The following is a 16,778-nucleotide window of genomic DNA, read 5'->3' on the forward strand; positions in this document are numbered from 1 at the left end:
TGTGTGGTGCCAGCCCTGCATCCATCTTCTCTTAAAGAGGTTTCGGTCAGCATTAGAACTTTTTATAAGCACGCCGATCTTGTAGTATAAAAGCATTATTAGCACTATAAAGCCTTTAAAAAAAATCAGATAATACAAGGAATGAGTTATTATGAATATGTATAAATCCCAGGTAATTGCAGTTTGTTCTTTATAACTAATGATTTTTACTGGTATGCTTTGTTTATGGGGCTGTCCTAAAATATGTTTATACTTACATGGCTTGTTAAATAAGAATGTGTATATATTCTTTTTTTTCCTTCCAGTTTTATTGAGTTATAATTGACATATGGCACTGTATAAGTTTAAGGCATGAAGCGTAATGATTTGACTTACATACATCATGAAACGATTATCACAATAAGTTTAGTGAAAATTCATCTCATATAGATACAAAATAAAAGAAAAATTTAAAAATTTTTCTTTGTGGTGAGAACTCTTAGGATTTACTTTCTTAACTACTCTCATATATAACATTCAGCAGTGTTAATTACATTTATCATGCGGTACGTTACATCCCTAGTACTTATTTATCATGTAGAACTGGAATTTCGTACCTTTTGACTACCTTCATCCAATTTCTTCTCCCCCGCCCTTCACCTCTGACAACTACAAATCTGATCTCTTTTTCTATGAGTTTGCTTGTTGGGTTTTTTAAAAAATATTTTAATTTAATTTTATTAATTTTTTTATACAGCAGGTTCTTATTAGTCATCCATTTTATACACATCAGTATTGTTTTTGAAGTGTAAGTGACCAACAGCACTCTGTTAGTTCCTGGTGCACAACATGATGATTCGTTATTTCTGTATATTACAAAATGATCACCAAGATAGGTGTAGTTACTGTTTGTCACCATACACAGTATTATTGACTATATTCCCCACAATGTACGTTTCATTCCCGTGACTGATTTATTCTGAAACTGGAAGTTTGTCCCTCTCCAGCTCCCTCACCTGTTTCACTCACCCCCTCACCTCCCCTCTGGTGACCATCTGTTCGTCCTCTGTATTTATGACTCTGTTTCTGTTTTGCTATGTTTATTCTTTTTTGTTTGTCTGTTTTTTAGAATCCACATAGAAATAAAAGCATACACGATTTGCCTTCTCTGTCTGACTTATTTCACTTAGCACAGTATCCTTTAGGTCTATCCAAGAGTTTATTCTTTTTTACTTTTTATACCTGAGTAATATTCCCTTGTGTATATACACTGTGTCTTCTTTACTCAGTCATCTATTGATGGGCACTTAGGTTGCTTCCATGTCTTGGCTATTGTGAGTAATGCTGCTATGAACATTGGGATACATTATTAGTGTTTTTTTTTTCTTTAGAAAAATACCCAGAAGTGGAATTGCTGGATTGTATGGTAGTTCTATTTTTAATTTTTTGAGGAACCTCTATAATGTTTTCCATAGTGGCTGCACCAATTTACATTTCCACCAACAGTACACGAGGGTTCCCCTTTCTCCATATCTTGCCAACATTTGTTATTTGTTGTCTTTTGGATGCCAGCCATTCTAATGGGTGTGAGGTGATAGCTCGTTGTGGTTTTGGTTTGCATTTCCCTGATGATTAGTGATGTTGAGCATCTTTTCATGTATCTGTTGGCCAACTGTATGTCTTCTTGGGAAAAATGTCTGTTCAGGTCCTCCGCCCATTTTTTAATTGGGTTGTTTTTGTTTTTGATGTTGAGTTGTATGAGTTATTTGTATATATTGGATATTAACCCCATATAAGATGTAGGATTTGAAAATCTCCTCCCCCATTCAGTAGGCTGCCTTTTCAAACTTGTTGACGGTTTCTGTCACTGTAGAAAAGCTTTTAAGTTTGATATAGTCCCATAGCCAGAATTATTTTTTAATGCTTTGTAATTCTTTGAATTCCTCAAGTAGGGTGTTAAGTAAATAAGTACTAAAAAATTTGATGAATTATTGATATCAACTCTCTGTATTTTTCAATATGTTGATTCTTTTGTATTTTATGTAAAAGGGCATTAACTTTCAAGCAAGTGCATGTGATTGTATGCCAATTTCAATGATTTATCCTTTCTATTTCCCCTGTTCTTCTAGTCTGCTCCCAGTTTTCAAGAGGAGTATATGCTATTTTTGGATTTTATGACAAGAAGTCTGTAAACACCATCACATCATTTTGTGGAACGCTCCATGTGTCCTTCATCACTCCCAGCTTCCCGACAGATGGCACCCATCCATTTGTCATTCAGATGCGACCGGACCTCAAAGGAGCTCTTCTCAGCTTGATTGAGTACTACCAATGGGACAAGTTTGCATACCTCTACGACAGTGACAGAGGTAAGTGACAATATCCTTCTCCCTTTGTAATGGGTCAAATTCAGTGCCCACACTTGACACTTACATGTGACTTTGTAAGGCTATGTAGGTGTGTTGAAGTCCAAGGGTAACTTGGCTTAATTATGCTGTGTAAATGAGTAATGCAATTCAAAACCTGGGTAACATATTTAAAGTAAAACAAACAAGCAAAAACGTTGTGGATGTACCATTTACAGAGATAGATTGTGTTCACACAACGCCCGAATGTTCAGTTGTAATGCACAAAGCACTTTCTGGTACCAGCAGCTAAGACCCTAGGATGACTGTATTCTCAGTCTAGGGTCAGTGAAGTGACGGCCTTGAAAATTGGTTTAAGTAAGATTTGAATAAATATATAAATAAGAACGTCTACAGAAATGTATAGACATTAAGATGTTTTGGATTAGCATGCCAGTTAGATGGAGTCTTGGCTCATTTTACTAGTTTTTATTTCAGGGGTAAGGGTACTTTGTGTTTCCCGCATCATTCGTTGTGAAGTTTGGTATTAGCGGACCTGATTGACTTACGTGTCATAGAATTTCAGAGCTTTCTAATCATTCCTGGGTCTGTGATTCAGCCTCAGTGGGTCTGTGTACTTCGCAACATCGAATGAACATTTTGTGCACATGAGCGTAGATGATTTTTCTTGAGAGAGTATCCACCAACAGACTCAGAAGTATTGACAACCACCACTGCCAGAGCACCTAATAGATACCAGCGTGTCCACGAAGCAACTTGCTTTAGACGTTCAGGTGAAATCCGGAAGCCTGCTTCTACCAGGAGAGGGCACCGTGCTTACCTGCAAGGGCGGCCAAGCAGGGAGCCCGCTACCTCGCTTCTCCACGATCAGTCTGGAGACCTTGGCTACAGCAGTCACAGCCTGGCGTGCTCCAGCCTGGGGTCTGATTCCCTGTCCCGGCCTCCGGCCCTGAGAATGAGAAGGCTCCGCGGAAAAGCCAGTCAGCACTGTACACGCTGAGAAGAGAGACTCTGTCAACAGCTTTCCCCCTGCTCTGACAAGGGAGAGCCTTGCTATACACGTGGGGAGTGAGAAACTCAAACACAGAACAGTGGAGAGTAAATACGGATTCCGGTGTGCCAGATGGCTCTGAAGCCTGCTTCTCATCAAGGTGATCAGGGCTTATCGTCACCTTCCTCTTGCCCTCTGCTTGCCCTCTGCCCAGCCTGAGCAAGGTGATCAGGGCTTACCGTCACCTTCCTCTTGCCCTCTGCTTGCCCTCTGTCCAGCCTGAGCAAGGTGATACAAGGCTTACCATCATCTTCCTCTTGCCCTCTGCTTGCCCTCTGCCCAGCCTGAGCAAGGTGATACAGGGCTTACCGTCACCTTCCTCTTGCCCTCTGCTTGCCCTCTGCCCAGCCTGAGCAAGGTGATACAGGGCTTACCGTCACCTTCCTCTTGCCCTCTGCTTGCCCTCTGCCCAGCCTGATCAAGGTGATACAGGGCTTACCGTCACCTTCCTCTTGCCCTCTGCTTGCCCTCTGCCCAGCCTGAGCAAGGTGATACAGGGCTTACCGTCACCTTCCTCTTGCCCTCTGCTTGCCCTCTGCCCAGCCTGAGCAAGGTGATACAGGGCTTACCGTCACCTTCCTCTTGCCCTCTGCTTGCCCTCTGCCCAGCCTGATCAAGGTGATACAGGGCTTACCGTCATCTTCCTCTTGCCCTCTGCTTGCCCTCTGCCCAGCCTGAGCAAGGTGATACAAGGCTTACCATCATCTTCCTCTTGCCCTCTGCTTGCCCTCTGCCCAGCCTGATCAAGGTGATACAGGGTTTATCGTCACCTTCCTCTTGCCCTCTGCTTGCCCTCTGCCCAGCCTGAGTAAGGTGATACACGGCTTATCATCACCTTCCTCTTGCCCTCTGCTACGTCCTCTTTCACTCTTGTCTCCTCTTCATAGGATTGCTACCATCTAAATGTCTTTTACTCCTAGCCACTCTTCTGTGTCATTGTCATGACTCCGGGCCAGGACAGCCCCATGTGTTCATCCTTCACCTTTCCATTTCTGTACTTGTTCCTCTTCAATCCATTTTCCATAAAGGAGCCAGAAGTTTTGAATGCTTTTATTTATTTTTTAATTTAATTTTGTTTTATATTGGGGTATAGTTGACTTACAATGTTGTGTTAGTTTCAGGTGTACAGCAAAGTGATTCAGTTATAATATACATATATCTATTCTTTTTCAGATTCTTTTCCATTATAGGTTATTACAAGATATTGAGTAGAGTTCTCTGTGCTATACAGTAGGTCCTTGTTGTTTATCTATCTTATATATAGTAGTGTGTACATGTTAATCCCAAACTCCTAATTTATCCCTCCCCTCCACCTTTCGCCTTTGGTAACCATAAGTTTGGTTTCTATGTCTGTGAGTCTGTTTCTGTTTTGTAAATAAGTACATTTGTATCATCTTTTCAGATTCCACATATAAGTGATGTCATATATTTGTCTTTCTTTGTCTGACTTACTTCGCTGAATATGATAATCTCTAGGTCCATCCATGTTGCTGCAAATGGCATTATTTTATTCTTTTTTTATGTCTGAGTAATATTCCATTGTGTATATGTACCACAACTTCTTTATCCATTCTTCTGTTGATGGACATTTAGGTGGCTTCCATGTCCTGGATATTGTAAATAGTGCTGCAATGGATATTGGGGTGTGTGTATCTTTTCGAATTATGGTTTTCTCTGGGTATATGCCCAGGAGTGGGATTGCAGGATCAGATGGTAGCTCTATTTTTTGAATGCTTCTAAATGCTTTAGTGACCACATTTCTCCTTTGCTTAAAATACTCCAGTGGCTCCTCGTTATAATGAGGATAAAACTGAAATTTCTTAACATGACTGTAAGGTTTCATAGTATCTGGTTCCTGCCCACTTATACTACTGTCCTGCTCACTCACTAGGCTAAACCCATCTCACTAATATTCTTTCACTTTCTCAGATGCACCAAATTCTTTCACCTTGAATCTCTGCACAGACTTCTAAATTTTTCTCCTTCAGGTCTTAGTTTATATAACATTCCCACAGAGGTGCATTTCATATTGTTATCTTCTCTCAAAGCAATCTTTTCTTTTCCTACATAGTACTTATCACAATTTATAATTAATATTGATGTTCATTCTTTCACCCAAGAAGTGAACTCCTAGTATATTCTAAGGACTGTTTTAATCACACAGACTAAGCTTTATTCTTTTAATTTAAGATCTGGCTCTAAGCCCGGGAAGGCAATGACCTGGCAGTACCCACTAAACTGTACATACAGTGCTTAAGATAATGCTAGCACAGAGTTGATGTCAATAAATAGCATTATTAAATGAATGAGTTGAGCATCTGTGTATTTTAAGTTTGAGATGATATGAGAACCTGAATCTTGCTTGCTAAATTGAAGGCTCAGAGATGAATTCTGTCTACTCTTTGACTAGGTGCAAGGCGGCGTTTTCACTTTAGGGACACACTTCAGCGTCACTATGGATCGGATGATGATGGATGGGCTTATGTACTTGTGAAAAGAACCTGAGACATTTCTAAGGATTTTATTAACACTTTAGGAATATTAAATGAAATTGAAATGATGCGATAATCTCCAGTCATTAAATTATACAAATTGATTTGAGTTCGAGTGCATCTGTGGAGAGGTCAACATTACAGTGATAATATTAAGTAATTATATATTAAAGCCACAACTGACATTATGGATACATTTTCAAGATATTTTCAAATGGATACTCATGTTTTAATATGAAGAGTGTTACACTGGCTTTTCATCTGAATCTATTTTCAGAGATAAATGTGTAAGACTCAAAATACTGGCAAAAGACTTGACCTTTATGTAATGTTTTACTTGACTCATGGAAATGGCATGTTTGCTCTCTGATTTTTTCTTATTAATTACAATTGTTATAGCTTTGCTGTCATGTCACATTTTAAAACGTTTATTCATACATTTATCACATGAACTGTTTTTTTCCCCCTATGGTCCTTAACCCATTTCTCTTACACTTTAAGGACGTACCTCCTTGTTTTTCTGTTACACGACTTGAGAATGAATCTGTGTGCCCTTACTATATTATGAGTGCTTTTAAAAATAGGTTCCATGATTTGATCTTTCAAGTTATGTCTCCATATGCCTCAATTTCAAAGAGTTTTGTCTGTTTTTGATGTGGCACTCTTTCCAGGTCCTTGACTGTAAGGATTTGTTTTTAATAATTTTTAATTTTCTGAGAGTCTAGATCAGGTAAACATACTGTTAAATTTTAATTTCTAAGTATATGAATTGATGTTCTTTTGAATAGCCCAAGCATGAGAATGGCTGTCCAACATTCTGCACTGAATACAAGCTAGATGAAAAAGACACAGTTTTTGTATGCTTCTTCTTTGCACTGCTTTTAACTAGGACTGCCAATGAAACCTTTCCTGATTCCAACTATACATCCAAGGCCGAGCAACAAGTCCAGGAGACTACATCCCAACTGTAGACAAAGGAAGACATGGATACATTCTGATCTTTGTATAGGTTTTTGACTATTTCAAGTTTACCGGTGAGAGGATTGCTGAAACTGTTCACTTGGTGCCATGTGACCCTTTAGGAATGCTGGTGTCTTCTCTTTATCCAAGTCATGTGGCAGCAGCCTGGCACTCGTCAATGGATAACCCCACACCCTTCCTAAAAGTTCCAGAGAGAGTAGGTAGTTGGATCTTCAACACATCTGAGATATAGTCATGGGGTTGCCTATGTTAATGCATTCAACATAGGTTTGTCTTTGGATACACATGTACTGCATCTGAACCAGGACTTAATCAAAATGTGGTTTTTATTTATTGGGTCAATGTTAATAAGGTAAGGTCATACATTTCTGCAGACAGTTGGCAAAACCAGAACTAATGCTTTTATAACTTGGTTTTAATTTTGAACCACACTATTTGTCCCCTGAAGGAAAGGCACATTGATTCCAGTTCCAAAAAAGGCATCATGCCTAGAATAAAAATGCTTCCAGATTATAAATTGCTTTTATGATGTTCCTGAGAAAGTCAATGAGGGAAATATATGTTAATCTAATCTGGCCTAGGCATGCTGCTGTGATTTAGTGATCATAAAATATTCATTTCTGTGCCTGCAAGATGAATAAGGGCTGTGAATTTTAAATGGAACAAAAAATATTTTCAAGAAGAAAGACATGGTCTGAATGAAATATACCTATATGCAGTAGTCAATTTTAATTCCACCTGTTAATGTGCAAACTAAGGCATTTAGACTTCACCTGTTTCGGGGCTGAAGGTTTTTCTGTAACTTTGTCACAGGCTTAGGAGCACTAACTTAAGATGCGACTGTGAACTACTGATAGTAATACTTGGAGAGAGCTTTAGGGAGAGTGTCAGCTTATAAATAGGGTATACAGCTGTAACTAGTCCAGCAACAATTAGGCACACGAAGAAGTAATATAATACAGAAGTAAGTAGCAGTACTTTAGCTATTCTTTATTTTATCCAGAAGTCTGAGCATTTAGTAGAGTGTAGAACTTAATTTTATACTCCTGTAATATTCTTGAGGTTTTTCAGAGCGTATTTTAAATATATTTCTTAGGAAGAGCAGTTAATTTTCCAAATTCTTTTTCTATTTGTAGATGAACAACAGTATATCTCAAGTTCTCTTTGTCATAAGCAATAAAATAATAAGAAATTAAACCAGGATTTAAATGTCCTGATTTAGTGGTACAGATATTAGAGTTGAATAACCAGCTACTAATGTTTTTAAAACAAACCGATACTTATATAGAATTCCCAATGTCCATACAAGTTTATATTCTGAATTAAGGGATGAGTGTATTTATAAAGATACTTCTAGGCTAGTTTGTGTGGAAGGGAAAGAGGTAATACTTTCTCTCCTAATTGGAATATGTTACCAAGAGACTAAGAGCATTAATTTGTGTTGTGTATGAATAATTTAATTTCACCATAATATTTGTGATATGCATTTTCAGTGATTTTTTTAAATTTTAAAATGATCTATTAATTTTAAACTAACCAGACATAATACAAAACTCTTAGTTGTAGGAAAAGGGCAGATCAAGTTGAAAAAGTATTTGAGAGAGTCAGTTGCTACTACTAAAAAAAAAACAAATCTGAGAATATTGATTAATAAGCATGGGACAGCAGTCTCTTCAAAATGTGAGACAGATCACGCCATGGTTTGTGAATTATTTCTGGCTGTCCTTAGGAGATAACTGAATAATACTCAGTGTCTTCTGATGAAACTAAATTCATCATCTGATTACGTACCACTTGGGCAGTTTAGCATCTTAATAAATGGATGTATTTTTTTTAGGTTTCATAGGTTACAAAATATTAATTCTAAGAGTTTTAATAACAGAATCCACACCAACTGTGAGTTATTTTTTGATACATAAAATGGATGAGTTTGAATCAGCTATTTCTTTAAATGCATTTTTATTGATTTTATATATATATATCCTCTCCAAATTTTGGACAAGGTGAACTGCCAATAAATGTTAGGTTTAGAAATATCACTTGAGATTCATTTACACGTTGGCATTTATATTTAAAATTTCTTGTTATGTATGTTGAAGGATAGGACAGAATATCAACATCACCACGTGAAACTTTAACTTAGTATGTGGTAAAGTTCATAATTAAATGAAAGCAACATGAAATAATTTATTGCCTAGAAGAAAGGAAGCTCACGTATAAGTGCTCTATGGTAATATGTAGTATGTAGAACACCACCCATGGATGTGTTGTTTTAAAGAGGTGACAAGGAAGAGTCACATCATGACTGGAATGTGGAAAAGTAGGACCTTGACAGTGGAAAAGGTTTAGAAAATTAGCTTTTTTTCCTACTTGGAAAGAAAACTGAATAAACTTAATAAGTGTTTTCAAGCACATTGATAGCTATTGAGTTGACCATGATGATCAACTTTGGTTCTGTCTTCACTGATGATGAAAAACAGGAAAAGGATTTGAAATGCATTCTGGAAGGATTTAATTTACTTACAGTGAACAGAAATCATAGGTGATCTGCGACGTTTTTAAAAGAAGTTTTATCATTAATAGATTTTTTACAATGGCATGTGGTCTCTGTTTAAGTTTTCCCTTGAGTAATTCTTGAGTACCCTATATTTCTTCTTACAAGACTGGATGGAGGAAACTAATTTTGTTGTTTTGCCCAAAAAAACCCCACAAAATTCATTTTAAGTTTATCGTTCGACTTTTCAATTTGAAATAAAAGAAAGTTATTTTCAATTTTCATTATGAAATATTTTAAATAACAACATGGACAGAATACCGTGAAGACCTCCAAGGACACTTAAGCCAGCTTTATTAATGATGGGTAAGAGGAGTCTTGTTTTGTCTCTATCCTTCTGCCCCTCACAATTATTTTGTAGCAAATACCTGACATCCTGTTATTTCAGCTGTAAATATTTCAGTTTATATTTTGAAAGAACAATTCTCTTGGTTTAAATATAACCACAATATCATTATCGTATATAGACAAGTTAACAGTAATTCATTACTAGCATCATCTATTTTTTTTTCACAGTTTGTTTGAATCAGGATAAAAGTGAGGTCCATATATCCAGTTGGTTAGCATATCTCTTTAGGCTTTTATAAGGTAATGTAGAGTTTCCCACAGTCTGGACTTTGATTAGCATATTACTCTGTGCCATATATTCGTTACAAAAGGGTAATTAGATCTAGATGCTTGCTGAGATTCATGTTCACTTCTTGGCATGAATACTTCATAGGTGGTGTTGAGTATCCCCATTTGAAGGCACGTAACGTCTACGCATCTCTCTTTTTGTTTTGTGAGCAGCAGTTAACGATTCTTGCCTTGATTCATTAATTCACAAGGTGTTACAAGATTGGTTGTAATTCTGAATCTATATTCGTTCATCATTGATTAGCTGGAGTTTTTCCAAAAAAAACAAAAAAACAAAAAACCGCCCCTTAATTAACGATTACCCTGAGTAGAGTTCATATAGGAAAGGCGGGAAAATGCTTGTTTCTTTACCTTTATTTACCAGTTTTCAAAATAATAACTTGGCTCCTTAGCATTCATCAAAGGCAATCAAATATTTTTCTTAAATGTCATTACTAATCTATGGATTAGGAAATGTATGTGTTTAAGTCTTCTGCAGTTATTATTCTTGTTGCTATTCCAGCTGCCTCATCTCTGTTTAAAGTGATTCTCATCAAATTTTTCCTGGGTCTTTTGACACGAGGCTGATAGTTTTGGAGAGCTTCTTGCTTTGGGGGGTCACAAGGTGTTCTAGGCTCATCTTATATACCCTTGGCAATATGGAACCAATGAAAATTTTAATGATATTTTCCAGGTTCAGGTAATTTTCAACAACATTTAGAATACGCATATTTTTTGCTGTGGTAAATAGATTTCAATAAAGTTTAGTACATGAATAAAGCTTCTAGAGTCATGTGTTCACATTAGGGAAACCCCAGATTTTATGGGTAAAAAGGGTCCTATATTCTTGTCTTTCTGGAATAAAAAAGGTGATGTGATGAGTCCTGAATTCTTTTTGGAGCCTTGATTTTTGTTGTTCATTAAGCTACTCATAGAAATGATGAATTTGGGTTGGCTGTGAAGAGTTGAAGTGACATGGAAGACAAGTCTATATACTAGTTTTGCAAGTGCTAAACTGCAGCATGAACTTTAGGAAAGATGTTCCCAAGTTGTTTTCCCTCCCAATCCTACATATGAGGCAATGTGTGACCAATTAAAAATAAAAATACAATTTTCGATATGACCTAAGTCGTATGATGCTATAAACAAAGTTACTAATGACGAGTAAAGTGGTCTCACATTTGGAAAGTTAAGTAAATGTAACCAAGCTGTGCTAGTAAACTAACCGCTACCATGTGGTTAATAGGTGAACATTTAATTTCTACAGGATTAGTCCCAGTAACAAAAATGATATAACAGAGGCTGAGGGAAAAAAAAAAATAACAACAACTGTCGACCAGAAAACGATAGGAGGAAATCGAGCAGCTTCAGAGATGATTGGTTTTTAGACTCACATAGACGCACATAGATTCATCTCACTGAAAATAGACTCAACGTCTTCAGGATAATAATGTGAAATGATAGCGTGTCATATATAAAGAAATATTTTTTTTCTATTCTATACAGGAAAGAATGGATGTCCTTTGATTTCATTAAAACCAGGGGTAGGGAATTTCCTGGCGGTGCAGTGGTCAGGACTAGGCATTTTCACTGCAGAGGGCACGGGGTCCATTCCTGGTTGGGGAACTAACATCCCTCAAGCTGCACGGTGTGGCCAAAACAAACAAACAAACAAAAACCCCCAAAACCCCAGAGGTATTAAAACATCACGCTTTGGTAACGTCCAAAAGAAAACAGCTGAGAAGCCCGAATGAAGGGGGTACCGTTTTCCCAGGTAGAGGCAAGAGTTCTTGATGCGAAGTGGCAACGAGTGGGTGTTGCTAAGGGTCACAGCTGTAGCCTTTTAGAGGCGCCAGCAGCCCCTCGTTGCAGAAAAGTGGCGGCCTTCCAGATGCAGCGTCCGTCTCGCGGCGCGCTTCCCCGCGAGCCGAGCCCTTTGCCATCAGGCCCCTGTCTCTCTGCTTTGAGCCCTTTGCCATCAGGCCCCGTGTCTCTCTGCTTTGAGCCCTTTGCCATCAGGCCCCGTGTCTCTCTGCTTTGAGCCCTTTGCCATCAGGCCCCGTGTCTCTCTGCTTTGAGCCCTTTGCCATCAGGCCCCGTGTCTCTCTGCTTTGAGCCCTTTGCCATCAGGCCCCGTGTCTCTCTGCTTTCCTAGGCTTGTCCACCCTGCAGGCGGTGCTGGATTCCGCTGCCGAAAAGAAGTGGCAGGTGACGGCCATCAACGTGGGCAACATCAACAACGACAAGAAGGACGAGACCTACCGCTCGCTCTTCCAGGACCTGGAGCTCAAAAAGGAGCGGCGTGTCATCCTGGACTGCGAGAGGGACAAAGTCAACGACATCGTGGACCAGGTTGGCTCCTGCCTGTTTCCTAGGGCGCCCGGCCGAGCGCGTGCGTGCGGCCCCGGCGTGTGCAGCGAGCGTTTCGGGGCGGCGCTTGAGCAGCAGGTGTCCCCGGGGCCCGTGGGGGACCCGGCAGGGATCAGCCGTGACCTCCTCCGGGGCTTCACTTAGCAACAGCAGGGCGTCCCCAGTGGTGCTGGCACGCCACACTAACCATTACCTGTACGCGATATACAGGTCCTGATCGTGTGGTCTATCGTGTTGCCCTAAATGTTGATATTTCGAAGTGGAAATTTAAAATTCAGTTCTTTTGAACTGTTACGAGAGAAAGAAATAGGCAGGCATTCAGTGAAAATAAGTCTGGGTCCTAAGGGAAAAGTGAGTAATTCATGGATTCTTTGGCAAGACGTGGAGTACTTCAAACATTAGGATACAGGGTGGTGTGCTAAACCTGGAGTGTTGTCTGAGTGGGTTTCGGTCTTCAGAAAAAGCATGTATTTATTCTTCCAAGAAGTAATTTTTTTCCTCCTAAGTAGGTAGGTTTTGTGTCACTGTGAAACTATTAATCTATGAAAATAAAATATGTAGGAGTGATATATGCAGTCCTTGCTGCTTGAAAAGTAAACTAGATGTATTAATTTGCATTATTTTCAAGAATAATATGATACCAGAGATATCTGTGCTCACCACATCACCTTGCTTCCTTCTAAGATCTTTCAGGATGGGACGGTGATTTCCACACGATAGAAATAAAATCCGCTACGTTATGCAGACAGGGTAGGTGACCAGAGCTGGTGGTAAAAAGCATCAAGGTTTACTGCCTAAGGTCTCCTCCACTGGTATCTGCTTCTTTTCCAGCTGAAAATGTACGTTTATAATATTTTCCTTGGAATAATTATATATATATATGTTATATATTTATGTATGTCACTTACTTACATAAATGTATGTATATAAAATTATTCCTTGGAATAATATAGGATTGGAAGAATAATACACAATTAGGTATGCATATCTTGGCCCTTCTTAGGCTTTGAGGAGAAAATTAGATTCACTAATCTGTAAAACAGAGCATTTTGCAAACATAAACCTTGATGAACCCTTAATTGTTATACATTAATACAGGGCCTAAGATATATAAAATGGATCTCTCATGAAATATTGAATAACTGAATAAAACTAGCTTGTTATGACAACAAACTAAATGTTTTATGTCAGAGAGGTCAATATTTCAGTAGAACAGTCTTGATTCTTGTCTCGGGAGATGAAGCTGGGATTGTTTTTAACCTGAAGGCCTCTCGTTCAAATGTGAACCTAACAATTCATTTGAATTTCAGAGGAGATTCTCATTAAAACTGAATTTTGATAATAGTTGCTAGTCTTTGTTTTAAAAATTTGGGTATTCATGACTCATCATAATACAAGTTGCTGAAAGCCTGTATGAAAATAATTCTTTCCAAAACTAGAAGAGAGAAACTACGAGAGAAACTGGGAATATATGGAATGGATTTTTTTTTAATCTTTTTTTAAAACTTTTTATTTTATATTGGAGTATAGTTGATTAAAAATGTTGTGATAGTTTCAGGTGTACAGCAAAGTGATTCAGTTATACATATACATGTATCTATTCTTTTTCAAATAATTTTCCCATTTAGGTTGTTACATAACACTGAGCAGAGTTCCCTGTACTATACAGTAGGTCTTTGTTGGTTATCCATTTTATTTTTTAATTTTTTTAATAGATCTTTAATGGAGTATAATTGCTTCACAATACTGTGTTAGTTTCTGTTGCACAACAAAGCGAATCAGCCATATGCATACACATGTCTCCATATCCCCTCCCTCTTGCGTCTCCCTCCCACCCTCCCTATCCCTCCCCTCTAGGTGGTCACAAAGCACTGAGCTGATCTCCCTGTGCTATGCGGCTGCTTCCCACTAGCTATCTATTTTACATTCGGTCGTATATATGTCGATGCTACTCTCATTTTGCCCCAGCTTTGCCCTCCCACCCCATGTCATCAAGTCCATTCTCTGTGTCTACCTCTTTATTTCTGCCATGCAACTAGGTTCATCAGTACCTTTTTGTTTTTTTTTTTAGATTCCATATATATGTGTTAGCATATGGTATTTGTTTTTCTCTTTCTGACTTACTTCACTCTGTATGACAGACTCTAGGTCCATCCACCTCAGTACAAATAATTCAGTTTCTTTTGGTTTCATGGCTGAGTAATATTGCATTGTATATATGTGCCACATCTTCTTTATCCATTCATCCATCGATGGACACTTAGGCTGCTTCCATGTCCTGGCTATTGTAAATAGAGCTGCAATGAACATTGTGGTACATGTATCTTTTTGAATTATGGTTTTCTCAGGGTATATGCCCAGTAATGGGATTTCTGGGTCATATGGTAGTTCTATTTTTAGTTTTTTAAGGAATTTTCATACTGTTCTTAATAGTGGCTGTATCAATTTACATTCCCACCAACAGTGCAGGAGGGTTCCCTTTTCTCCACACCCTCTCCAGCATTTATTGTTTGTAGATTTTTTGATAATGGCCATTCTCACTGGCATGAGGTGATACCTCATTGTAGTTTTGATTTGCATTTCTCTAATAATTAGTGATGTTGAGCATCTTTTCATGTGCCTCGTGGCCATCTGTATGTCTTCCTTGGTGAAATGTCTATTTAGGTCTTCCACCCATTTTTTAACTGGATTATTTGTTTTTTTGATATTGAGCTCCACGAGCTGTCTGTATATTTTGGAGATTAGCCCTTTGTCTGTTGTTTCATTTGCAAATATTTTCTCCCATTCTGAGGGTTGTCTTTTTGTCTTGTTTATGGTTTCCTTTGCTCTGCAAAAGCTTTTAAGTTTAATTAAGTCCCATTTGTTTATTTTTGTTTTTATTTCCTTTACTCTAGAAGGTGGGTCAAAAAAGATCTTGCTGTGGTTTATGTCAAAGAGTGTTCTTCCTAAGTATTCCTCTAAGAGTTTTATAGTGTCTGGTCTTACATTTAATTCTTTAATACATTTGGAGTTTATTTTTGTGCATGGTGTTAATCCACTTATGGTATGGATATCATACCATATTTCTGTTTCTCTATCTGACTTACTTCACTCAGTATGACAATCTCTAGGTCTGTCCATGTTGCTACAAATGGCATTATTTCATTCTTTTTTAATGGCTGAGTAATATTCCATTGTATATATGTGCCACATCTTCTTTACCCATTCCTCTAGTCAATGGACAGTTAGGTTGTTTCCATGTCTTGGCTATTGTAAACAGTGCTGCAATGAACATTGGGGTGCATGTATCCTTTTGGATCATGATTTTCTCCTGATATATAACCAGGAGTGGGATTGCAGTATCATATGATAGTTCTATTTTTAGTTTTTTAAGGAACCTCCCTACTGTTCTCCATAGTGGCTGCACCAACTTATATTCCCACCAACAGTGTAGGAGGCTTCCCTTTTCTCCACACCCTCTCCAGCATGTATTGTTTGTGGATTTTTTGATGATGGCCATTCTGATCGGTGTGAGGTGATATCTCATTGTAGTTTTGATTTGCATTTCTCTGATAATTAGCAATGGTGAACATCTTTTCATGTGCCTCATGGCCATCTGTATGTCTTCTTTGGAGAAATGTCTATTTAGGTCTTCTGCCCATTTTTTGATTGGGTTGTTTGTTTTGATAATATTAAGCTGCATGAGTGGTATAGAATTCTTTAAAAATTTATTTTATTGAAGCATAGTTGATTTACAATGTTGTGTTAATTTCTACTGTACTGCAAAGTGACTCAGATATATATATATACACACACACACACATATATACATTCTTTTTCATATTCTTTTCCATTATGGTTTATCACAGGATATTGAATATAGTTCCCTATGGTATACAGTAGGACCTTGTTGTTTATCCATTCTTTATATAATAGTTTGCATCTGCTAATCCCAAACTCCCAATCCTTCCCTCCCCTACCCCTTCTTCCCCTTGGTAACCACAAGTCTGTTCTCTATGTCTGTGAGTCTGTTTCTGTTTCATAGATACGTTCATTTGTTCATATTTTAGATTCCACATATAAGTGATATTATACGATATTTGTCTTTCTCTGTCTGACTTGCTTCACTTTGTATGATAATCTCTAGGTCCATCCATGTTGCTGCAAATGGCATTATTTCATGGAATGAAATTTTTTGTAGCAAATATATGATCGTGATTAAATAAATGTCCATATGGACATCCATTCAAAATGTACACAGTATTTTGAACATATATTTTATTTGAATGTATTATGTGAGTGTGTGGATTTATTGAGGACATTGTATGTGTCTGGAATGAGGGATGCAAAGAAAGGTAAGGGTCTTGACTTTACCTTCTGAATTCATTGTT

The 16,778-nt window shown here is 37.9% G+C and overlaps 1 protein-coding gene across 2 annotated transcripts in view; it reads left to right on the forward strand.

Annotated features, from left to right (window-relative positions):
• GRIA2 (glutamate ionotropic receptor AMPA type subunit 2) overlaps window positions 1–16,778 on the forward strand; it is a 167,032-nt gene that overhangs the window by 84,020 nt on the left and 66,234 nt on the right. For both annotated transcript variants that reach the window (XM_068542018.1, XM_068542020.1), the window contains 2 exons: window positions 2,109–2,348; window positions 12,194–12,390. In XM_068542018.1, coding sequence (XP_068398119.1) covers window positions 2,109–2,348; window positions 12,194–12,390 — 437 coding nt within the window. The remainder of the gene's footprint in view (window positions 1–2,108; window positions 2,349–12,193; window positions 12,391–16,778) is intronic.

Source organism: Eschrichtius robustus, chromosome 4, assembly GCF_028021215.1.
Source record: "Eschrichtius robustus isolate mEscRob2 chromosome 4, mEscRob2.pri, whole genome shotgun sequence".
In the NCBI taxonomy this organism is placed as follows: Eukaryota; Metazoa; Chordata; class Mammalia; order Artiodactyla; family Eschrichtiidae; genus Eschrichtius; species Eschrichtius robustus.